The 27,175-nt window shown below is 45.1% G+C and overlaps 1 protein-coding gene across 5 annotated transcripts in view; it reads left to right on the forward strand.

The window, feature by feature from the left end:
- NPAS2 (neuronal PAS domain protein 2) overlaps positions 1-27,175 on the forward strand; it is a 133,728-nt gene that overhangs the window by 44,885 nt on the left and 61,668 nt on the right. For 4 of the 5 annotated variants that reach the window (XM_083174369.1, XM_083174367.1, XM_083174368.1 and 1 more), the window contains exons 2-5: positions 15,451-15,504; positions 18,921-19,069; positions 21,517-21,608; positions 25,404-25,493. In XM_083174369.1, the coding sequence (XP_083030495.1) occupies positions 15,451-15,504; positions 18,921-19,069; positions 21,517-21,608; positions 25,404-25,493 (385 nt within the window). Of the gene's footprint in view, positions 1-6,317; positions 6,495-15,450; positions 15,505-18,920; positions 19,070-21,516; positions 21,609-25,403; positions 25,494-27,175 lie in introns of those variants that run through there. The other variant, XM_083174372.1, reaches the window with a different exon arrangement.

Here is a 27,175-nt window from a genome sequence, read left to right on the forward strand (position 1 = left end):
TATTGACTAAGCAGGAGAAAAATAGGGAGATTTTGGCTAACCTTCTAGGAGATTTAGACTATCTAGTCAAAATCTCCTGTTAAAAGTTCTCCGTGTGTACACCCCTTTAGTGCATCTGGCCCTAAACGAGATATCAGCACAGAGATATCTCCCCAGCTGATAGTGGGCACTTCTAGGATACTCTGCTTCACCACAGAGCTGATATGTGCATTTCATTGCACCTTTTACACCAAAAATCCCAGATCCGACCCAGCATTTATAACACGGATCCAAGCCAGTTCGGATCCAGGATTTACACCGTTTACACTGCAGTGCCTACCCGCAGTGTAGACGGAGGCGGCACTTGGAGATGACATCATCTGCAAGCGCCGGATCACAATCACCCCCCACCAGGACCGCCGATCGCCGCGCTAGGGGCAAGCCCAGCACCAAGGTAAGCTGCTGGGCTGCCCCCAGCCCCTGTGCAACCCCCCCAGACCCCATTCATGAAGTGAATGGATGCCGCACACAGGCATCCATTCACCCCCTCCCTGCCTCCGCTGCTGTCTGCAGAGTCCAGCAGACAGTAGCGGAGGCTGTGTGTGCCCCCCACCCGTCCAACCTGCGGACACTGCGATCTGGAGGTTGGGCTTCCCCCATTGATGTAAACGGGAGATGACCCGGCGTACCCATTTACACTGCCCTCTACCCATGTCCTAGCTGTGTTCAACCCAGGTCAGGAGCTGGTTAGAAGTCCCGTGTAAAGGGACACGGGTTGACCCATTTACACCGCTGCTGACCCGCCGCTGACCGGGGTTTTTGCGGTGGTGTAAAAGGAGTATTAATCAGAGCCCACCCTAACTTCCATGTGACATCCTGTCTGCAGCCAACATCCATAGTCACTGAGGCACAGTGGACCTACCCCCACCCCATTATGGTTACCTTGTCTGGAACCACTTTGTAAACAAAATACTAAGATACAGACAGCACACAGACACCAAATGTTGTAATCAATTAGTGAAAAAACATCACCGCACACCGTTTAATAGAAAATGCAGGATAACACCTCCTCAATCTAAGTATGCATCCAGGTCCATACCTCCCAACTTCGGTCCTGACGAAATAGGGCCGAAAAGGGGGCGGGGCATATGCAAATGAGGTTGCGGCTTTTGCTTATTAGCCGCGACCTCATTTTCATATGAGAATAGACGCTGTGCGCATGCGCACAGCGTCTATTCTACTAGATTGGGGGGTCTCCCAACTGCCACCCCCCGCAGCGGGACAATGCCTGCCGCGGGTGGGACAGCGGGACAGGACCCGAAAATCGGGACTGTCCCGCTGTATTCGTGACAGTGGGACAGGACCCGAAAATCGGGACTGTCCCGCTGTATTCGTGACAGTTGGGAGGTATGCAGGTCAATGGTTATTATTTATTATTATTTATTTGCAGTTTCTTATATAGTTTATATACAGTTTCCATTGTGCATTACAACTGGGTGCTGTAGGGCACTTGCAGAGGTGCCCTGGGCACATGTTCCAGGATAATAAAATATTACTTGGGGCCTGATTCAGATTGGCTCGATAAACTGCGAATATCGCATCTTACCAAGCTCTTAAACGTCGCAGGGCCAATCGCTTGCCCCCCCCCCCAATGCCGCTGATTCCCCTCGGTAACATGCGAGGGGCTGAGTAATGAAAACACATCCACTCGCATGCCTCTGCTGCAGCAGAAATCATTCAATGGTCGCCAACCATCACACAACACTCACAGGATATATATTGCCAGGTGTCCTCCAAAGGTGATTGGCTGGATGTTTATCTGTCTTTATCACCCTTGCATTTATCTCTTGTTAAGGCTTAATACATCTGCCCCTAAATCTCTAGGGCACCAAGATTCATTGAAATATTGAAACCACTGATCCAGGACCTTTTTTGGGGGAAAAAAACCAAACCAATCGCAGCCGAACGGACTGGCCCTGTACACTGTGAATAGAGTCCTGGTGAAAAACAGATCACTTGAGGTAACTTCCATAGTAATTAATTGGTATGCGCTAATTCAGTACATAGAAATCCCCCCTGCATTCGCCACTGTCTTTAAACGTTACATGTTTATTGGCTGCTTGTGCTATTTGTATTACCCTCCACCTTTATAATTGAATGTATCCCCTATTTAAAAGTACCATTATAGCTGCCTGCAAAGAGAGGGCCTAAATAGATGATAAGATACAGTATGTCATTGTGAAAATTACGATATTTTTCTTGGAGTTTGAACTTTATGGTTACCTTGGGATTGAAGACTGCAAATATATACAGACTGGGATTGAAGACTGCAAATATATACAGAACAATAAAATACATTTGATATAACAAGACATATTTTAACACATTGGAAAGTCTGTAAATTGAGTTTTCTCACTTTTTCACACCCTATACTACTGAGACAGGAATAGAGCCATTTTAGTTGTTGTACATGAGACAGCAGAAGATGGTAGATGCTGGCATAAAAGTGATTAGCGGATAGTCTTTCATTAGTATTTTGAACAGATATGGTCAATCAAAGTACAGTAGTTGCATCTGAAAGAACATACAGAAATAAAACATTCATTATCTGTGAAGATAATGTAAATTGTCTTGAACCTAAGAATAAACTTTGTGTATGTAAATATTCTATTCTATAATCAAAATGGGATAAGAGGGTATACTGGTGTTTTGACACAGAGGTACTTGTTTATTTAAAAAATAAAAAAAATGGTGGGAATCCTGAGAGGGGAAAGTAGGGATACTTATCCTACCCCCAACCCTAAAGGTGGCCATTCATCTACAGATCGATTGTCAGATTGGGCTGGTTGGAACAAAAACCTGGTAATAGCGGAATGACAGTGTTTGGCAGTTTTCCAGCATTTCAAAGCAAATGGTCAACTGTCATTTGCTCTCATCCATTACCAGGATTTTGTTCCAACCAGCCCAATCTGACAATCGATCTGTAGATGTATGGCCAGCTTTACTCTCCCTCTCTGCAGCCTCACCATAAGCCTCCTGTAAGAGCCTAACTGTTGCACCTTGCAGCCTCACTTACCCTTCTAGGTGCCGAAACCTAACCCCCCTTCCCCACAGCCTAACTCTAAGTCCCCTTACTAGACCTAAATCTCTATCCCCAGCTCTCCCTTTCCACATAATTACTAATTATCCAATCAGGAGCTGAGTTGGCCGCTAAATACGAATACGGTGGAATACGCCCACCTACTACATCGGCCAAATAAGAATCATTAAATACGTCAGATTAGTAAATCTGCCCGATTTATGATTCGTATTTGGGTAAAAATTTGACCGATGGCGGTCATATTCAGTTGTATTAAGAATACAAATACAACTGAGTCATATTCGTATTCTTAGTAAATTTCCCCCAGAATCTTTTAAGTAACGCGCTCTTTCCAACACTATGGGTCACATTTATCAAGCAATATTTCCTGCTGAATCCCCCAAAATACCTGTTTTCGGGGGTTAGCCGCAAATATTAAGTATCACCCCAATGTACCAAAAGGGGACTGCAGTAGGTATCTAGAATCACTGCTGCGATCTCCCCTGCACCACCGCCGCCCACCTCATCCATAGCTTTCTATGGGGGATGCATTGGGCAGCCCGGCTTTGCGTCCCTGGGATATTGCCATTCTGAGATGGTGATAGCCCATTAAAGCCTATGGGCTACGAGATCGTACTGCAACTGGGGCAGTGTGGTACGCGGGGTCAGCAGGGGGGGGGGGGGGTCAGCGCTAACCGCGCATGCGCAGTCCCCCCCCCCCCAGCTTCTGGCTCAGAATATTGCAGGGACAGGCTCTTTTTGCCAGGTGATACATTTAGGTGATATGATCGAATTTTACAATGCGATCCTGGGCAATAATATTCCACCCAGATCACATTGTAAATGCGATCAATGATAAATGGGCCCCCATATCTGCTCCTTTTTAATTATGATTTCCTCAATCTGAGGACAGATCTCTTTGGCCTGTGCCTGACATACTGTTCTGTATCAGTTCTCTATATCTCACTATTCATGTGACAAATTTCCTTCTACTTCTACAAATTTCCCTTTCGGAGCCCTGTCAGGGATGACAGGGCTCCGATCGAATTGTAAATGCGATCTGTGATGAATGGGCCTCCAAGGGAACTAGCGTTGAGATAAAAGAAAATTAAGGTGTGTACACACGGGGGCGATATTAGCTGACATTGCTGGAAATATGGTTGCTGAGCGACCATATTGCCAGTGATTTGAAATGCTGCTGGCGATAAATCGCCAGCTGCACGCTCCCGTGTGCACTCCCTAATGGTCACTGCAGTGGCGTAACTATATATTTTGCGCCCCCCCGCCAAATTTTTTCGCCCCCCCCCCATACTCTTACTTGACGGTCACTGTCCCGTCCAGTCTCCCTCAGTCACCGCTGCGCTGCTGCCCGGCCGCATCTGCGTCACTGTCCCGTCACTCGCTCCCGGCGCCGGCTCCTGCTGATAATGAAAAGTGACTCTTAGAAAATGGCTGCCAAAACTGTCTGCAATACGGGGGCAGCCATTTTCTAAGTGTCACTTTTCATTATCAGCAGGAGCCGGCGCCGGGAGCGAGTGACGGGACAGTGACCGCAGATGCGGCCGGGCAGCAGCGCAGCGGGTAACTATAGCACCGCAGCCCCCCAGGCGCCCATAGTTACTCTGCGCCTCCCCGCCATGGCGGGGGCTGCGAAGGCTTAGTTACGCCCCTGGGTCACTGGTTGCAGGAGCATGCTCCTGCGACCAGCGGCTTCCCACGGCGCTGAGCAGGAGGTCAGCGGCAGAAGGATTCCCTTCTGCTGCTGCTCCCTCCTCCCCTCGCGTCCCTCCCCCCCCCTTCTCCATGATAGCAGCATCAGACGCTGCTGCTGCTCCCTCCCTCCTTTATTCGGGACTCCGTCTCTCTCCCCCCCCCCCCCGCCGCGCGATAGCAGCAAGCAGACGCTGCTGCCCCCCGCGCCCCCCACCCCGTGACAATAGCAGTGAAGCTGCGCGGCGAAAAGGGGACGTTGGCTCATGTAAAGGAGGTGTGACCTCATGTAAAGGAGGCGTGGCATCAGAGCTGACCTTATCCAATTTAATGCCCAATGCAGGATTTTATTAGCAGATGATGCCACAAACCAAACTTTAACCCCTGGAAGGCTATCATCAAATTACACCCACTTACTTACACCCTAAAATCTTCTTCTCCCATATACACCCTTCTATTCCCCCCCTTCTTCCCATTGTACTGCACATATGCGATATGATCCATGTTCCTGTTCTGGCTCCATTACACACCAACCACTGACTGACTGTCCCCAGACTCCCCACAGACTGCGCTCAGTGCAGGAGTAGTGCACTCACTAGTGTCACCGCAGGACGGGTGACGGGTGATGATGGTTCTCCCCGGGCCAATTTACAAACTGTGCAGGCAGTGGGTCCTCTCCTGGGCTGTCAGACAGAGACCAGATCTATCATGCCACTGCTGCGCTACGATGGCGCCCAACTGACTGCTGTCCCGCCTTCTCTTTCTCCCAGCATGCGCCGCAGTGGCTGGCAGAGGGGCGTGACAGACTGTCAGTGACCAGCGTGGGATGCGGCAGTCACGTGGAGGGTGCGTCGGGCTGCCTGGCCGGGCGGAAGTGAAGAATGGTACGAGTGGAGCCTGTGCCAGGGCAGCGTACGGTGAAAAGTAATCACAACATCCGGTAAAGCTGCACCAGCGGCGCTACTGCATCCTCACAAAATCGGCCCACAAGGCCATCGGCCCTTCTGGCATTTGCCAGAAGTGCCAGATGGCCAGTCTGGCCCTGATATGTAATATGGCAGAGGGTGACAGGAAGAGGCAGGGGAAGGCAGATTGTGACAGGGAAAAACAGTGGGTGATGGTAAGAGGGTGACATGGGCAGCAGTGGGACCCTTAGTCCTCAGGGGCCCAGATGCACAGCACCTGCTGCACTGATGGTAATTCCGCCTCTGAATTATTGGGCATTAGTTGGTGTTATATGGTGGGCATAGGATGGTTTATTGCAGGAGGGTAAAGGAGGTAAAGGTGGTTGTGGGCTGCTTCTGGTAGGTTTAAAAACCAGAGTGTACTTCATAATATCTTTGATAGTCTATTCAACTTTACCCTACACAGGGGTGCACTCAACCCCTCCTTTCTTATAATGCTGGCAGTATTACATTTTAATGCAGAAAAGTGCTGTCAATCATTGCATCTACTGACTGATATGTTGGCTCATATAAAATATGATTTCAAGCAGACAACAGCAATCACATCATCACTGTACAACAATGTTGTTAAACTGACCTACTTTTTACTGTTTGCTGAGAGCAGGCTAATCCAGTTTAGCATGGCTAAAGGAGGATGGGCACACTGGAAATATTTCTGATGTATGAAACTGAAATGATTCAGTGAGGTGACATGAAGCACACTCTTCCCTGGGAAAACTCTGAAACATGGTGGCTTTTTTCAACTGGCCGGGGCATCAAAGGTGCGTTACATTATCAACTGTAGCTTGTAATTGGCAGCAATTTGTCGGTGGACAAAGAAATGTACAGAATTGTTTTTACTGTAACACGAAAATGCTTTGGAGAGAGTTGGGATGCTTCAAAACCTGTGCAACATTTTGCAATGTCTGTAATTGTGCAAAACTACACAAATATTCATATATATATATATATATATATATATATATATATATATATATATATATATATATATATATATATATATATAGGGAAATTGAAGAGGGCACTCACCAAGTAGTAAATCATCAACTGGTTTTTATTGTCATCTGATAACCAAGCGTATCGACGTTACGTTACGTTTCGGTCCAATATAGACCATCCTCAGGACAAGGTTCAGCATTACAAACAACTGTAAACAGACTTGCGACCTGGCATCCTTACTCCTAAGAGGTGTCCTCTTAGGAGGAAGGATGCCAGGTCGCAAGTCTGTTTACAGTTGTTTGTAATGCTGAACCTTGTCCTGAGGATGGTCTATATTGGACCGAAACGTAACGTAACGTCGATACGCTTGGTTATCAGATGACAATAAAAACCAGTTGATGATTTACTACTTGGTGAGTGCCCTCTTCAATTTCCCTATGCTTTGATGTTGATCCATCAGTAGGAGCACCCCCTCTCTCTCTACATTAATTGGAGTGCGGACTACCTCTAAAAATTGTATATATATATATATATATATATACAGTGGTCGAAGTGGAAATTTTGAAGTGGGGGTATGGAAATTTTGAAGTGGGGGTATGGAAAAGTAAAGAGTGAATATAGTGCGCACCTTCGGACACCCCCCTGTCCATCAACGTCCCCTGCCAGACTGCCCCGTTGTACAGGGGTATTACAAAAGCACAATATGTGCTGCTGAGTGATCAGAGAGCATCCTGAGGGGGAAAAAAAACTTTTTTTTTTAATCTTCAGATTAAAGTGGGGGTATGCCATACCCCCGTATACCACCCCACTTCGACCACTGTATATATATATATATATATATACAGGTCGAGTATCCCGTATCCGAATATCCGTTATCCGAATTATTCCGAAATACGGACATTCCAGAAAGTGAAAAAAAAATTTTTTTTTTGCTAAAAACTCACTGGGGACATATGTAACAGCATCACTGGGGACATGATATGTAACTGGCACTATATATGTGCAAGACAATGATTGCTTGGCATTCAAATTCAGTGCTGAGATAGTACACACATTTTGTTTCACGTTTTGAAACCTTGTTTTTTGAACAATTAAAATATGTTTGTGTGTATTTTATGTGGTAATAAAATATATTTGTGTGTATATTATGTGTTTATACAGCATACATGCAAGATACTTCAAAATACATCATTGAAATATTAAAATATTCCGAAATACGGAATAATCCGTTATCCAAAATTCTCCTGGTCCCGAGCATTTTGGATACGGGATACTCAACCTGTATATATAATATCTTCAGTAGCTCTGCCTGCTCTAGTTAAATTAAAACATTTTACAGACTATGTAACACATATGAGGGAATTCCATACTTGACTACTTTTATTTTCACCTTCTCCCGGAGAGGTAACACGTCAGGGCTGGCTTAGACAAGGCTGACATGACTTGGCTTAAATGACACAAACTGCCGTTACTGCGTCATTTTAGCACTGGGCCCCTCTCCGCGGACCCGTGATTTGCGGTAATTGACTAAGCGGGGAAGGGGGATGCGGAGGCTCTGGCCAGCAAGTGGGAGACTTGCTCACCTTCCCAGGGGCCTAGAGGTGAACCCAATTTTCAGGAGCCTCCCTGCCATTCCAGGAGGGTAGGCAAGCCTGAGGTATTCAATATGTGTTGATAGTTACGACAGTCGGAATACCATATTGAATGCAATATGAAAGATATATATCTAGTTAACGGAGCATGAGGGACTCCGAAACGACATAGGAACGAGGTTGTGGCTATGTAAATTATTATGCAATTGTGCACTTTGTTAATTTATATGCAGATTTTGTCTGGATTCATTTGCACTATATATATATATATATATATATATATATATATATATATATATATATATATATTACATAAAGAAGATAACTCCTTCAATGCGCTTATTGATTAAATGCTGCAACCTTATATGTCCCCTCTGTTAGTAGGGGAAGAAGAGAAAATAAAAGAATAGTATACAAGGTGCACCAATAGGTGTACCACCACCAGCTTAATTAACTTTTTGAGTGTGACAATGTAAAAATACTTTTTTTTAATGTTAAACACATTTAATGTCATAAAATATATCTAAAAAAAAACAATAAAAAACTTATTTCTTGCACATTTCATTCCATTTGGTCCAATTTCATGATTCACAACAAAAATGATCGTAACCCGATGCGTTTCGTCATCAGGGGTAACATTTTCTAAGTGGTGAAGAAGAGAGACATAGGGGGGTATTCAATGTCAGGGGCACGGCTGTCGAGCTAGCGGTACAGCCGTGCCCCTGTCCCATTCTCGGTCAGCTCGTCTGGAGCTCGGCAGTCGGGATTCAATGTCCCGGCCGCCAAGTGGCGAGAAGGGGGCATGGCCGCGAGATGAGGCAGAACGAGACCGACAGCTTGTGATGTCGGGCTTGTTCTGCACAGAACCCCTGTTCAATGCTGTCGGGGAAGACAGGATTCAGTAGGGCCCCGCAGCCATCTCCCCCGTCGGGAGATGGCTGCGGGAGGTCGACAGACATTGCATACCCCCCATAGGGTGACATTCTATGTGATGAGATAAAAGTGCATTTTTTTATCTCGCTCCACATCGCCGCTCTTCGCACTTTCTGAAATCGCATTTTTTAGTAATGAATCGCATATTTAACGGGATGCGCTTTGGATGCTGAAAAGTGCGATGTAGTGTGATTTGCGGCAAAGTGTGTCTTATGACACATAAAAGTGCGATTTCTTCCGCTGGTCATATGCGAGTTTTGGACCAACCGGAGTGCGATTTACAAGACTGTCTCCGCATAACTAAGAACCCCCTAACCTATTGGCCCACCTAGGTCCCCTCTATTATGCATCACACCCCCTATATAAAGGGGCACTGGCGCCATTTCACTCTTTGATAGGAGCATGGAGAGGAGCGGTGGCAGTGTGAGCAGAGGAGGAGGTGTTGGTGGCAGAGTGAGGAGTGGCAGAGTGGGGAGTGGCAGAGGGAGCAGTGGCAGAGGGAGCAGTGGCAGAGGGAGCAGTGGCAGCTGCCAGCCAAGAGGAGCCAGTGGGAGACACATTTGAGCTGGTACAAATAAGGACAGAGAAGGTAATATGTAAAAATGTACTTACCAAGTAGCCAGCCCTCTGGCATTTGTTGTTGGTTGAATCGGTTCCAGAGGGCTGAGTGCCTCAGAATATAGGCATCATGGCAGTTCCCAGGGAAGCCTGCAACTACACTTAGGATTTTGAGATGAGCATCACATACCACCTGCACGTTCAAAGAGTGCCGCCCACGCCGATTGACTTAGACGTATCCCCGCACGTGCGGTGCCCTAATCCCAATGTGTGTGCAGTCTATAGCTCCCAGCACGTGAGGGAATGCTGAGAGTCTATAGAAAGCCACCTTGTGGTCCTGCCACTCCAACTCAGAACGTGGGAATCTGATGTATGTCTGCCACAACTTATTTAAAGCAAGTAACACTTGAGTAAAATGCTTAGAGAAAGTGGCTTTTGATACCCCCAAGGACCATGAGGTCACAGACTGAGTGGAGCCTGTGGCCAAATAGTAGAGGGTACACATTAATTTCTGCAGCCCAGACACTGCATAGTTGCCCCCCCCCCCCCCCCGAAAGGGTCCAAATCATCTCTCATCTGCTCATATAAGTCCAACAGGTTATTGCGGTTCAGCCTAAACATCCCCACAACCTGTTGATCCGAGAAGGAGTCCAGGTACAGCCTAGCATGATACATACATGGGGTACGCAGTAGTCGGGGGAGGTACCTGGATCTGGTGCGCAGCTTCCTCCTTCCTGCGCAGCTCCTCCAAATGGGCCACATCACAAAGTAGCAACTCCAAACCACTCTGCAAAATCTCCATGTCTCAAACCCTCACATGTGTCCTTAATGATGTTGGGGTATATGTAGGGGTGTTTCTGAGTGAAATTGAGGCCACCTGTGTTGAAATTAACCATTTGTGCACTTGACCAAAGTGAGTTCTGGGCCAAATCGCCCAACAGAACCTGGTCTGAAAAAAGTGCGATTTTTTTCAACACTTTCAGTACGCATGAGTTATTACACAGAATATGCGATATCCGGCCCATAGCGCATCCTATTAAATATGAAGAAAAAATGCGATGTCGCCATTTTTTTTTTACTAATAATCGCCAAAAAACACAAATCTCATCCCATAGAATGTCACCCAGAATGTTTATATGATTGGTATAGATTAACTATAAATATAAACCATGGATCCAACCATATACATACCAATAGGTGTAAAAGACGATAAGTAGTGTATGGGTCAAAAATAATGTGCAGGTCGTTTTGGACTCCGTTAGCTTGAGTACAATCCAAATAGAATCTGCAATTTATTTGTTCAAAGTTACTGGAGGATGAGCGTGAGGATAAAAGATGTATAAGAAATGGTGGCTGGGAGAAGGTTCAGGATGCTTGCTGCCATCACTTCCGTGTATACAATTTACTGTTTGGTAAGCACTTAAGCAAAGGATATATATATATAAGGATATATGGAAATGGAAAGCCCAGTTACTTGAGCAGTGGTGTTGGTTTATTGATAGATAGCTTCTCTCTGGTGCATGTACACTTGTTATGGAACCTAGGAGCATATACTGCAAACAGGTGTCATTGCAAGGATACTGGGACAGATTTATATCAGGAGGTTATGGCAGCACACTCTGGAGCTAAGTAAGAGACTTGTATCCCACAATATTATAGTCTCACACATTATGGAACCAGATGACCCTTACACATGCTCAGTAGAGATTTTGGTGGAGATCTTGAGACCATGAAGCCTCCCTAGATCACTGGGTTTCTGCACAGTGGCCCGCTTCTTCTTTAACACGTTCCCCCATTGCTACAAGCGTCTCTTTGCTGCACAAACATTTAATTTCAGCTTTGCAGTAGTGTCCTGTAAGACAAATTTTGGTAAAACACATGAAAAGACATCAACATATCGCATGATTTTTGCGTGGCCTTCTTGGAAATTGCATTAGGAGAAGTTCCTTTACTGATCGGTGAGTTGGACATGGGACATGGGACTGCTGTCACTATTATCCAGTGACACATATTTTCCTGCATATCTGCTTCCAACGTTTCTTCAACTTCTGCTGTATCTTTCAAGATATTTTTTTCAAAGAAACAAGATTTTTGGTATTTGAATTCCTTAATCTGTAGCCTTTACTTTCTGTGGAAGTAGCCAAGCATAATACAGTTTGCGGAATCTAAATCCAGCTTGTGCCTTTCTTTTGTTATGTAGACAAACGCAATACTTCTAAAAGTTCTGAGATCTTTTACGCTGGGTTTCGTCTTTGACAATGCTTCTATAGGTGTTATGTTTTTAGGGCAACTGCAGGAGAACAGTTCTTGAGATTAAAAACTGTGGAAACAACTTCTGCCAAAAACTGCATGGCTAACCCTGCATCCATCTTGCTCTCCACTAGTGTACAGTTTGTCCATTCACTGACAACATTTTGATTAGGAGTATAAGCAATGTTCAATTGATGTTCTTGTCCATATTTTCTTAAGAATTGTTGCATCTCTCTGTTATTTTTCCACCCACATCAGATCTCAGGGTCTTTTATAGCTCTGCTTGGAAAAGGCTGATGACTTTGTTTCCCCACAATACGGCTCTCATTTCTAGATTTTTCTGTGTTAGTCACCAACATTCCTGTGGCATCCCGCTCTGTTGGTTTTGTAAACTTTCGTATCCAATATTTGATAAATAGAATTATAACAAATGAGTACTTGTAATAGCGCTGATAGCTTTATCACCAGCAGTTACTCTGATATTAGTACATTATGCACAGTAATTGGGATAATAAAACAAGCCTGGGAAATTTCTGGAAGTAGGCCTACTGGGGGTGAGTAGGATCGGATATCAAACACATGCGATTTGGTCACTTTTCACCTGATTTATCGTTCCGATTAGGGAGGCCAATCCCGGGCCATTTTTTCAATCCCGGGATTCGGGATTGAAAAACTGTCAATCCCGGGATTCCCGGGATCCCGGGATTGGCCTCATGATATGCCCAATAGTTGAAAAATTACCTCTAAGCATAGAGGAGATGCGGGGCAGGCCGGCGGCATGCGGCATTTGAGGCGGGCCGGGGAGGAGGCGGGTGACAATGTCTCCGGGCAGACGCTGTGGAGGAGGCGAGGTGACTGGAGAGCCGGGGAGGAGGCGGGTAACTTGGTGTCCGGGCGAATGCGGTGGCTTGTGAATCAATGTGTGGCTGCGCAGCGTGATGTGATCTCTCACATCACGCTGCGCAGCCACACAGCCTTGTTGCCAGGCAGCGCAGCGTGATGTTAGAGGTCACGCTGCGCAACCTTAGTGTTCAGACACCGCCGCGTCTGCCCGGAGTTAAAGTTAACAGCCTCCTCCCGCCCCGCTCAGCGGTACGCATAAGAAGGGGATCAAATGCGAATGCGCATTTGGATCCCGCAATCCCGGGATTGGAGCAGCCAATCCCGGGATTCAAATCCCGGCCAAATATGCCCTAAATCCCGGGATCCCGCCGATCCCGATCCCGGGATTGGCATCCCTAGTTCCGATCCTTTGGAATTGGGTGAAAAGTGTCCAAATCGCACAAGAGTATGGCCAGTTTAACAGCACCACTGTGTCTGACTCAGTCCCATAATGCTGTATTTGATGATATAGTGGTGCTTGCATTATAACATAGCTACATAGGGGTCACTCACATAATGGGCGGGATTCTCTAAACTAAAAATGCGGTAAAACCCCCGTTATCAGGGTTTTTAGCACATTGTGGGATGCTCTAAAGTCCCCCTGCTGGGTTACCGCGACGGGGGGCATCGTCAGCAATAGCCCTATGGGCTTCTACCGCGACCCACCGCCGCCCCGCACAGACCCTTCGACCCCCCTACCTGTTTCCGAGCAGCACAGCGCCCCGGACCTGTGACCTCCTCCTCCCGGCACTGAAAATCCTCTTCCGGGTGCAGGGAGGAGGAGGAGAGCCCGCCTGCAGCAGCACAGTGTAAGCCGGGTAAGGGAGGGAGGGGGGAGCCACCGGGTCCTGCTGCGCATCGCTGGGTCACCACAAAGGACAGCTCTTTGCCATAATTATTGCATATGTTAGAGAATATGCGATAATTATGTCAGCGGTAGCCGGCGATATGCGTCGGTCCGGGGGGGGGGGGATATTAGAGAATCCCACCCATAATGTCAGTTAATGTCACTTTCTAAAGCTTAAAGCAGAGGGTGTTCACTGTAGTGCATGAATCAGTTAATTTTATTAGCAAGCACAAATAAAAACAGATTAAGAATCTTGTTCCAGTGATATCAGTCAGTTCAAACAGCATGCATAGCACAAATCTTCTACCCAGAATACACAGCAGGATCTTCCAAGTTACACTATCAGACCGCTAGGCCAATTTCCTATGTGTTTCCTCACTTTACAGGAACTGTCTCAATGGCCCAGCAGCCCAGTTTGTCCCTTAACTAAACTATGTCATAAATACAAATTTTCAGAGGAAAAACAGATTTAAGCCCTTCGATATAATTTGTTGTTTTTAATAGTTTTTCCAACATTTCTTTTACTCAGCAGAGCAATATCATACATTACCAAAAAGCATCATATATCAAAAGACAATATACAGTAGGCAAGAATTAGAGCAAAAGCCTACTATTAGTAACACATTAGCATCATAACATGAAAAAATGTCATACAGTATACACATTTTGTATCCTTGGCCTGGAAGTTACCTCCCTCAAGTACATAGAATAATCCCCCCAAAGGGTAAAAACAGACAGGACAGTCATCAACCTGTAAATTGTGATTCTCCTGATAAAACACAATTTTCATACCATTAGGTATAGCGGAAAAACATCGGGCATCACGGATGGTGTAATGGTTAGCATTACTGCCTCACAGCGCTGAGGTCATGGGTTCCATTCCCACCATGGCTCTAACTGTGCGGAGTTTGTATATTCTCCCCGTGTTTGCGTGGGTTTACTCCGGGTACTCCGGTTTCCTCCCACAATCCAAAAATATACTGGTAGGTCAATTGGCTTCAAACAAAAATTAACCCTAGAATGTCTGTGTGCGCATGTACATGTGGTAGGGAATATAGATTGTTGTAAGCTCCACTGGGGCAGGGACTGATGTGAATTTTCAACTACAGTATACTCTGTAAAGCGCTGCGTAATATGTATGCGCTATATAAGAAACTGTTAATAAATAAATAAACAAACACATATGCCTTTTAAGGGCTAAAGTGAATGAGTCAACAAAACCTCCCAGAGATCAAAAAAAGAGACGTCTTGGTCTCTATGAAAGATTGTTTCAGGACAATACATCTGCAAGGAAAAATAATTTAGCCCTACATTAATTAAAGCAATCAATGGGCTACTGCTGAAATAATTAACAATAACATCTATTCGGTTTTCTTGTTTTTTTTAATTATTATTCAACTAGGGGACATTTCCATAGACAGCCATAGAAGCAACTATGACATTGTCCTACTAATATATCAAACACAAATAACATACGAATGAATATTATGCTATTAAAAATAAAAATAAATGTTGCCTGATTTTTTTACATTATTAATTTGAAAAATAACTTGATCTACAACTTTCTCATTAAAATGGATGCCAAGTAAATTGCATGAGACATTTTGCATGCTTGCCAGGGAGTTGCGTGCCAACAGAACGAAATGACTCATTTTGAAACAAACAAAATATAAGTTGTAGTGTTTCTCTCATATACCGGATCTTCTTTATTCACAGGAATAGCTGTGTAGAGAAGCTAATGGAAGAAGATGAGAAAGATAGGGCAAAGAGGTAAGAACAACATTGTTCTAAACCAGGGGTGGGGAACCTTTTTTCTACCAAGGGCCATTTGGATATTCATAAAAATCCTTTGGGCCATATAAAAATGATCAATATATTCATGCAGGTATTATACACATGGGCAGTGGCATATACATGTGGGTATTATACACATGGGCAGTGGCATATACATGTGGGCATTATACACAGGGGACGCGGCATATACATGCGGGTATTATACACACAGGCAGCAATATATACAAGTGGGCATTATACACATGGGCAGCGGAATATACATGTGGGCATTATACACATGGGCAGCGGAATATACATGTGGGCATTATACACGCGGGCAGCAGCATATACATGTGGGCATTATACACAGGGGCAGCGGCATATACATGCGGGTATTATACACACAGGCAGCGATATATATATGTGGGCATTATACACATGGGCAGCGGAATATACATGTGGGCATTATACACATGGGCAGCGGAATATACATGTGGGCATTATACACATGGGCAGCGGTATATACATGCGGGTATTATACACACAGGCAGCAATATATACAAGTGGGCATTATACACATGGGCAGCGGAATATACATGTGGGCATTATACACATGGGCAGCGGAATATACATGTGGGCATTATACACATGGGCAGCGGAATATACATGTGGGCATTATACACATGGGCAGCGGAATATACATGTGGGCATTATACACATGGGCAGCGGAATATACATGTGGGCATTATACACATGGGCAGCGGTATATACATGCGGGTATTATACACACAGGCAGCAATATATACAAGTGGGCATTATACACATGGGCAGCGGAATATACATGTGGGCATTATACACATGGGCAGCGGAATATACATGTGGGCATTATACACGCGGGCAGCAGCATATACATGTGGGCATTATACACAGGGGCAGCGGCATATACATGCGGGTATTATACACACAGGCAGCGATATATATATGTGGGCATTATACACATGGGCAGCGGAATATACATGTGGGCATTATACACATGGGCAGCGGAATATACATGTGGGCATTATACACATGGGCAGCGGTATATACATGCGGGCAATATACACATGGGCAGCGGCATATACTTGTGGGCATTATACATACGGGCAGTGGCATATACATGTGGGCATTATACACACAGGCAGCAGTATATACATGTGGGCATTATACACATGGGCAGCGGCACATACATGTGGGCTTTATGCACACGGGCAGCAGCATATACAAGTGGGCATTGTACACACGGGCAGCGACACATACATGTGGGCATTATACACATGGGCAGTGCCATATACATGTGGGCATTGTACACACGGCCAGGGCCATATACATGTGGGCATTATATACATGCGGACATACACATAACAGTTCTGCCCACCACTGCAGAGACACCACAGGGCTAGATAATTAATGCACAGCAATGTGAGGGTGATATGGATGACTGACAGATCCAGGGGTTGTCATTTATTCATAAAAAGTGACAGTGTAGAGGAATGGGGGTGTCACCCCCAAACAGTTTTATGTGATTATGTCTGATAATCAGACATAATGGTACTTGTTTCCTAGCACGGCGCCCATCGCATCGTATACCATTATACTAAATAAGGTATACGATGGTATGCGATGCGACGCGATATTGTACAATAAAATATTGCATCGCATCGTATGCCATACAATGGCATACGATGCGATCGTATACGATTTTTTTATTGTACAAGCACCCTGATGGGTCCTTACAATGTTAAATGGCCCCCCCATAGTCAACGCCACCCCCAGGATCAACGCCAACCCGAAGCGTGCCGAGCTCAGCAAGCCCGCGAGGGGCGGCGGTACGCGTCCTCCGACCTTTTTATACCCCCACAATCCATGTCGGTGTGGAGTTGATTATAGATAATGTGGCAAGCGCAGCGAGCCACTGAGCCCGAAGCAAGGTGAGCGCAGCGAACCCCGCGAGGGGACGCGGAATACATGTGAAGTAATATGCGTCCCCACGCAGGGCTCACTGCACTTGCCACGCTTCGGGCTTGGTGGCTCGCTGTGCTCACCACACTATCTAAAATCAACTCCACGCCGACGTGGATAGTGGGGTATGAAAAGGTCGGAGGACGCGTTCCGCCGCTCCCCGAGGGCTCGCTGCGCTCGCCACGCATCGGGTTTGCACTTCGCCTTTGCGTTGATAGTGGCGGTGGCGTGGGGGTGCATTTAACATTGTAAGCACCCATCAGGGTGCTTGTACAATTAAAAAACGCATGTGGCATGCAATGCGATGGCGTAAGATGGACATCGGGGGCACCTCGTGCTAGGAAACAAGTACCGACATAATCACATAAACCTATTTGGGGGTGAGTCACTGGGGAAGGGAGGTCGGCATGAGTGAGGCTGGGTGGTTGAATGAGAGGAGCGGCTGCAAGAGGCAGCTAGGGAAAGTGATGAGCCGGGAGAAGCATTTACCTTTTTTTTTACACTTAACAGTTATTACTGTAGCTCCGGCTGCACAGGGTAATGGCGGCTACTGCTGTTGCGGCTGATGGACTCCATCCTCTTGCAATGCTCCCACCCATGCAGTGCATGGTGGGCGCATTACAGCACTCGCGAGAGGATGGAAGTCCCTACCACCCGCAGTGATTGGCAGGCGTGTCACCTCCACAGCCTGCAGTGATTGGCCGGCGCATCTTAACAGCTCTCCCCCTTATCTCACCGGGCGGGCGATCGAGCGGCGCATCACAGCTCCTATTTGACAGGAGGGAGGGAAAGCGAGTATGTGTGTAGGTAGGCCAGCCGGACAAACTGGCTGCGGGGGTCGTATCCGGCCCGCGGGCCGGAGGCTCCCCACCCCTGTTCTAAACATAGCCAAATTATCATTAAATGCATACCTTACATAAAAATACTGTATTGAACCGGACAAAATGAATTGGTCTGTAGTTATACCTCATACACACCAAAATCTCAGGAACAAACTGGGATTTTCAATAAGGCTTAAACCTGGTTCAGACCCAAAACAGATCCCATTCCTACTGCGTATTGACCCGGTTTATTCCCAGGTTGGCCCCATTTATAGTGCACATGGATGCAGTGCTAACTCTTCTGTTGATGCATGGCAATAACATCGTCTCCAAACATCGGAGATCGAACTCTTCCTATGATGTAAATGGGGCCCTGCTTGCTACCTGAGTTGGATTCTTTTTTGGGGAATCTTTCACACCGAGCCGAGACCCAGGTTAACCCTGTAATAATCTGCAATATTGTGTCACTCTTAGAGGAGTATTATTTATATTATGTAATTTAGTTAGAAATCTTATAAATGCTGTACAGTCATTAAGTATTTAAACTTAATAGTTGGTTTTTACACTTTTTAAATATATATTTTTTAACTCCAGGGCTTCACGCAACAGGTCAGAGAAAAAAAGGCGAGACCAATTTAATGTGCTTATCAAAGAACTCGGCATCATGCTTCCAGGCAATGCTCGCAAGATGGACAAAACCACTGTGCTGGAAAAAGTTATTGGCTTCCTACAGAAGCACAATGGTAAATAACCAATACACTACATGCATTCAGCAAAAATGTCTACCTCTTATTCGGCTTTATGGTGATGAGTATAACCTCAGAATTTTTTAGCTCCAGTCTTTAAAGGACTGAGAAGACTAGGATGTAAAAGTTATAGGGTGCAGGAAGCTAGAGGTGCGGGAGTTTGTCAGAGAATGGACATATTTTTAAAGCGGCAGTCATTTACAAAGCAAAACCAACCTGGTGCATTAGTTACATTTATTCCTAGGACCTGGTCATACAGATTAATTCACCTGCACATAATTGACTGGAACTTTAAACATAACCTACTGGAAAGTCTGGACCTACCATTCGGTAGCATTAGGCAGCTGCCTAGGATGACAGGATCAAGGGGGGGGGGGGTGTTCCTATCACAAAATTAAAGATGCCTGTGAGGAAGATACCCTTGTTGTACTTAATACAGGTGACAACTGTGGGACTTCTAAAATGCTCCCTCCACACTATCACTTGAGAGGCTGGGAAATGGGTATTGGTGGCAGTGTTAGGATGGGGGAGGGAATAGCAGTAGGTTGCCTTGGGTGCGGAGAAGCCTTACACCAGTCCTGCCTCCTGGGATTATACAGTTTTAACAAAGTTGAGGAACCTTAGTTTGTATACTACAATACTGACCAATTTGTATCGTATATGTGCTGCTGCAGACATTATTTCATGTGGTCAGTCCATCTGCATTGAGTACTGTTGAAAATGTCCCTCCCAAAATTTACAGCGCCTCAAAGGACAAAATGGAGGATGCTAGAGGAGATGGTGACCATTTTGGGAGGGACATTTTCTAGAGAGGTTCCCAGAAATTCCAGGACCACTTACCAGTGGGGGGCAGGAGAGGATTGTTCTTAGATGCTGTAGCTAGAGGTGGCTGCATCATGAAACATCTTACAAGCATGAAGTGTGGCATAATTTGTATGGGGCATTACAATGTGAGGCATAATATGGTGGAAGGGGCATAACAGAATGGGGCACAATATGGTGCAAGGGTTATTATGTCGAGCATAATATGGTGTAAGTTGCATTACTGTGTGGTCCATAATATGGTGTAAGGTAGTCTTTTCCTGCAGCATATTTGCTTACAGCGAGGCAACGTCTCTGCAAATATTTTAGCTTTACAATGTCTGTGAGGGGGGGGGGGCAGCACTTGTTTAGTGTTTGCACTGGGAGCTGAATTATCTACTATACATACATATACAAACACATATACCATCTGGATAAAAGTATTTGGACTTTGGACCATTAATCAAACATGGACTGTAATGACATTGCATTCAAATACTTATACTTCAATATGGTCCCCCTTTTGAAGCTACAACAGCTTCCATTCTTCTTGGAAGGCTTTCCACAAGATTTTGGAGTGTTTCTCTGGGAATTTGTGCCCATGCATTCTATAATGCATTTACGGTGTCAGAAACTGATGCTGGATGAGACGACCTAAGTCACAATCTCCGTTCTAGTTCAACCCAAAGGTGCTTGATGTGGTTAAAGTCAGGACGAGTCATGTTCTTTATCACCAAATTTTACTTAGCCATTGTTTTATAATCCTTGCTCTGTGCACTGAGGCACAGTCATGTGTTAATAGAAAAGGGCCTTCCCCAAAGTGGTGCCACAAAGTTGGAAGCATAACATTGTTGAAAATGTCTTGGTATGTCGGAGCATTAAAATTGCCCTTCACTGGAGATAAGGGATATAGCCCGAACTTTAAAAAAAAAAAAAACCCATACCAATATCCCTCTTCCACCAAACTTCACACTTGGCATCATGAAGTCAGGCAGGCAATGTTTTACTGGCATTTGCCAAACCCACAGATGTGACCAAATACCTTTGTCCATTAGGGGAACAGGTACCATCTGGCACTAAGAACAGGATAATCCTAACTCTTGAAATAACTAAATTACAAGGATAGGTTTACCAGGCACAGCTCACTGTTCTTCACAAGTCGATTTCTTTCTCACAGAGGGCAGGATGTACCAATCACTTGCGGTACATCCCATCACGCATCACGATAAAGCTTATCGCATAAGTACATATAATAATTGTTAAAGCACTGATACTGACTGAATGTGGTCAGAGGCATTTATCCACTTCCCAAGGCATTGTTTCATGCATGTCATTATTTCAGGTTTACAGATGGGTTTTGAAAATTTACAGATGGGCTTTGTAGGTTTACAAATATGCAGTGAAACTGATTATCTTGACATTGTCTTTAAGTTCCGATTGTTTAGAAACAAAAGACATGATAAAATAGGCTTCCCCAGGACTTGCTCTTACCGGCCCGTTGGCTAGAATAGCTCTGCGAACTCCCTCCAGGTACTGTTCACAGCACTGAGAATTGAATCAACCCTATTGTCATTGTGCAGAGCTGTGTATGTTTGATTTGTGTTACGCTATTATGAGAAGGCATTCTGTTTTTGTTTGTGCAGAAGTTACAGCTCAGCTGGAGATCGGTGATATTCATCCAGATTGGAAACCTTCATTTCTCAGTAATGAAGAATTTACCCACCTGATGCTAGAGGTAAGACAGCTGAATGTATATTGCTCACTCTTTACAATGTTCAACTTTTATTGAATAACTTTTTTTCATACTATAAGTAGTCATTTTGAGACCAATGAATGAAGAGCACACTTTAATTAAATTAAAATATCTTAATTAACCTTAAATGATGTAAGCGCATGTGCAGTTGCCTAATCGGATGTGGTATGAGGGCCCGTCAGTTGGAGTCCGACAGTCAGTATATCGACAACGGAATCCCGTTGGGACTCCAACAGGGGGACGAGCTGTAGGCTCTGTACTCCCTCTATGGGGGTCGTGAACCTCCCAAGAGGGAAAATAGCCCCTGCCAGTCAGGATACCAAAAGTCAGGCATTTGAACAGTCGGGATTCCGATATCGATATACTGACCATCGGAATCCCAACTGTCGGGCCGTCATCCTGCACCCACATGATCGTCTGTGAGTCAGATTGTGATTGGATTGTAGTGGATATTTGATAATTGAGATTCTCTATTCTTCGAAGAGAAACACCTTGGGGGAATTTTATAGGATGAGTGATTCAGAAAGTGAGAGGTTTGTTCAGAAATCTCCAGTTTTTTTTAAAGCGGCAATCATTTACACTGCAAAACCAGTTTGATTTTGAAGTGTAAATGATTGCCGCTTTAAAAAAATAAATGGAGATTTCTTACCAAATCTCTCACTTTCTGAATCTCTCATCCTATTAAATTTCCCCCCTTGAATCTTATCTCTATTTTTTCAGCAACCATAGATGCTAGTCCATAACACTTATGCACAAACACATAACACAAATACGACTGTGGTACATGTTCTACCTCTGCAATCAGATCTCACTTATGACACTGTTCCACGTTATTGTAGGTTTTTACTTTTTCTATTTACATTATTATTTCTATATTTCAAGTAAAATGTATGTAGAGGACTACAAAAAAACAATTACAGTGCATATACCAAGATTTCTAACTTCACTTGGGCTTCACTTCACTATTCTAGTTGACTCGGACGGCTCCGTGTGCGGTCGGACAGTTGATGTTTGGTATTTGCACATGTGCAGAGACGTATCTGCGCATGTGCGAACGCGTCGCACGTCCGAACACGGAGTGAGTTACGTGCAGAAAATGCTCGGTCAGACCCGTCCGAGCAGGGGGTGGAGAGGGGCGTGAAGGGCTGATTTTGCTCATTACCATATGCGTATGCCCTGCGTTTCATGGGCGTTCCCATGAAAACGCTGGGCATACGTATGGTAATCCAGCCGTGAAGCACATGTGGGGGGGCGGACATATGACATAGCTGGATGCCAGCTGCCCGCCCATATCCCTGCTTTTGCACAGAGAAATGCCCAAGTGGTCTGGTGCTGCCTGACCACTTGGTCCAGCATTCGATGGTCGGTGACCATCGAATGATGGGGGAGGTTCCCACAGATGGAGGAGGTGTTCACATGAAAAATTCACTCGCGGTCCGTTCGGTCGGTGTCTTACCGCATTCGGGCGGTGTGAGCGATCCGTACGGAAGGCGGGGCTAAGAACACTCGGTTCCTGTCCGAAAATACACATCCGTCCAATTCAACTAGAATAAGGGCCATGGTGAGAGTTCTTTTATAAAGTCAGTGATAGTTCATAGGAGAAGTCAACCTTGTGAGATAAATCTCCTTGCACTTTGATCTCTTTGGATTGGCATCTCTTTTACAACAGTTCTGTTACGATTCTGAGAGGGAGTACCTGTGAAGACCAGGTGAGGCAGGCTTGAATGACAGATGTCCTGGAGTGAAGCAATACTAGATGATGGTCTTTTAGACAGTCACAGAGGACACCAGTAGGTCTTCTTGCCTATAATAGCCACTTTCCTATTAGGCTAGACACGCCTACCGGTACTAGGATGCCACCAGGACTTACGCCACTGGCGCCAGTGTGAGCTTATCCCAAATGATCGAGGCTACTGTCGGTTAAAGGATATAGGTGGATATGGATAGGAGGTATGAAAGAGTAGTTATACTAAACAAGATAAGATGTAGGCAGAGGTAAAATGGGGTGTAGTCTAGTGCAGCGGTTCTCGAACTGTGGGTCCTGACCCCAAAGTGGGTCCCGACCTTCTCATCATGGGGTCGCAACTCCGTGTTGATGACCATCTGGCTGATAATTTTTTTATATCAGTCAATGATTCAAGGAGTCTGAACAATCTGTTGAATTGTTAGTTGTTTTAGACTCCTCACATCAATTTGTGCCTCCACAATGCTGCCATGTATGTGCTGCCTGTCTGCTGACTGCACATGTGATGTGATTACCTTCTGCTGTAACTTGCTGGGGTCCTGTAATTATTTTTATTGTCTGATGGCATCCCAGTGCAAAATAGTTTGAGGACCCTTGGTCTAGTGCATGGGTCCTCAAACTGTGGCCCTCCAGATGTTGTGAAACTACAAATCCCAGCATGCCTTGCCACAGTTTTGCTATAAGGGAGTGTTAAAACTGTGGAAAGGCATGCTGGGATTTGTAGTTTCACAACATCTGGAGGGCCGCAGTTTGAGGACCCATGGTCTAGTGTATGATTAGCGCAGGGTAGCAGCAGCATGTCAGCTTTACTGTCAGTATACCAAAATGAGGTGGGTATAAGAAGAATCAATTCAGGCACAAGAAAATATACACCACACAATTACAGGGACAAACCTGTACATAAGAATACATACACCACACAATATGCATAACTCAATAGTAAAGACAATACAGGACATGAATAAAAAATAAGAAATTAGTACACCTGTTTGCAGGCAGGAGTATGAGCAGCACAGCACTGGATCTCTGCAGAGGCAAAGGAGTTCAGCATACAGGACTGGGTGTTCATCCAGACATGGGTCTATGGGCAGGAAGACCACCAATGTCTGAAGGAAATGCTAATAACTAGCAGTCACCACCTGCTCATAATTAATGACCCAGCAACGGGGAACTCCGTATGACTCTAGCGCCCCATTGCTAGGCGACAGGTGGCTCCCCGGCACCACAGCATCTGTGTTGTCAGATGCCGGGTGGAAGCCACCTGCCACTGTATCCGGAGGAGATGCAGCTTCCCGATCACTATGCAACGGCTGGGAGCAGAGTCCCTGGAGAGCCACATGGCGGCTTCTAACAGTACCCCCCTTTAAGAGGGGTTAAGAAACCCCTAGATCCTGGTTTTAGGGAAAACTTCCAAAGAAGATTTTAAGTTCAGGAGCATGAAGGAGTCTATCAGGAACCAATGTTCTCTCCTCGGAGCCATAACCCTTCCAATGAACTATGAAATGTACGTGGTTGCCTACAAATTTGGAAACTAAGATCCTCTCCACAATATACTCCTGGTGTCCCCGAATGATGACTAGAGCAGGTCTTATAGAGTTCCTGATCCGGAATTTAGTGTAAATAAACGCTGGCTTTAATAAGGAACAATGAAAGGTGTTATTGATCCTCAAAGTAGCTAAAGGCAAAAAGCCACTGGATTAATCTGCTGAATAATTTGAAATGGACCAATGTAACGAGGCCCCAGTTTCTGAGATGCTTGGTGAATCTTGATGTTCCGAGTTGACAGCTATACCATATGCCCTACTTTAAGATACATAACCAATGGGATTTATCTGCAAGCGTTTTGGAACGCTACCCATTCGCAAGATTCTTGCAATTTAGGAAGGGGTGTTTCCTATTTCTGTCTGGGAGGCGGCTTTCTCCTGGCAGTCCACTGCGACCTCTCACATTAAAAATCCATGCTGAATTAGGCCCAATGTTCCGTATGATGAATGCGGAGGTTCTTATATGCTTTCATTTTTTTGTTTCTATAGGCTCTTGATGGCTTTATCATAGTGGTTACTACAGATGGGAGTATCATCTATGTTTCTGATAGTATTACACCTCTACTTGGTCATTTACCAGTAAGTAGCTAGTTCATATTGTGTTTTCTAATTTGCCAATAAGATATAAGAAACAACGGGGGAAATTTACTAAGATGGGAGTTCTATTTCACATGGGATGTTGCATGGATGAGCATCTAATCAGAATTTTCGTCTTATTTACTTAGCACCTTCTAGAACATGGGTCTTCAAACTGTGGCCCTCCAGATGTTGTGGAACTACATGTCCCAGCATGCCCTGACAGTTTTGGCATGCTCTTATAGGAAAAAATGGGGCAATGCATGTTGGAACATGTAGTTTCACAACATCTGGAGGGCCACAGTTTGAAGACCTATGTTCTAGAAGATAATAGATGGTATCTGATTGGTTTCCCATAGCAACATTCCATCTGAAATAGAACTCCCATGTTAGTAAATTTCCCCTAACCTATCATTCTTTGCATGAAAATATCAATACAATACATCCCACCCTCTTTATTATACATACCGATAGCTGTAGTTGCTGATATGCAGGAGCAGCTGTCCCTTGCGAGGAGAGGCATACCGGATCCTATTACGGATGCCTCCCATCAGCCTACGTGCGTGTAATCGGCAAGGTATAGGCATTTTCTATAGTCTAGAAGCTCCAGGAGGTTTTGTTTTCTGGATATAGGCAGATCACAGCCTCATACACTTCTATAGGAACTGCGGTGCACGTGGACCATTTTTAATATAAATAAGAGCCATTAGTATTGTAATAAACCTCAGAAAATGTCAGTTTTGTGACTAGTAGATCCTGCCCATAGTATTTTAATCCTACAGAAGAATATTTTCTGATTAATAACTGCAATTGTTTGTGTATCTTGGACTTACTACCATTATGCATGGAGAGGCAATATAGGGGAGGTAAGAACCCACCACTCCCCAAATGTAACTCTCTCAGCCCCACCTGCAGTGCACATGGTTTTGTCCATTAAAGAAGGAGCTTGCTTTTGCAATCCAACCAGAATCACCCCCTGAGTCCATTAGAGAAGTGATGGTGTAAATGTAACTCAATTATAAGTGAAGGCAGAGAAAAATGCATCTATTCAGGCAGAGCTAACATACGACATGAATATTAGCAAATGCCCTTGATTTCTATTGTTACAAAATGAGCATTGTGCTCTCAGTCAGCAGATCAATCACTAAAGACATGAAATGAGTGTCATCGGACAATAATCACTCCAAATAAAATATATATATATATATTTCCTTGTTCCCACATATATCTCTGATGCCCTTTTATTAAAAAAATATATTAGCTCATTTCCCCTGATACAGTGTATTATGGTCACTTGGTGTCAGTAAATGTGACAACACACTACAGCATTCCTGCAATCTCGTGTAGTTACCTATCTTTGGCTAACTGAGCATTGCGGAGGGCATTCTGGTTCACACGCAAAGCTTTGAAATTTGCAGCTTTGCGTTCGCTTTAAACGTCGTCGTCGCCCTCAGGAACGCCTGCCCCCGCAGCAAGCACCACTGTCCCATGCAAACAGATCAGTGACTATGCAAGTTGCCGTGTCCGTTCGCCCAGGGACCCTACACATGTGCATACATCAGTATGCGCAGTATGCGCAGTATGCGCATGCTCAGATTAAGTCGGAATGACCCCCTGTATGCCATTGGCAGAGTGCTCCCAGCATGCATGGAAGCCATATGGTGGATGTGTGAACCAGCATTACC

Source organism: Crinia signifera, chromosome 2 (genome assembly GCF_055691185.1).
Source record: "Crinia signifera chromosome 2, ASM5569118v1, whole genome shotgun sequence".
Lineage (NCBI taxonomy): Eukaryota > Metazoa > Chordata > Amphibia > Anura > Myobatrachidae > Crinia > Crinia signifera.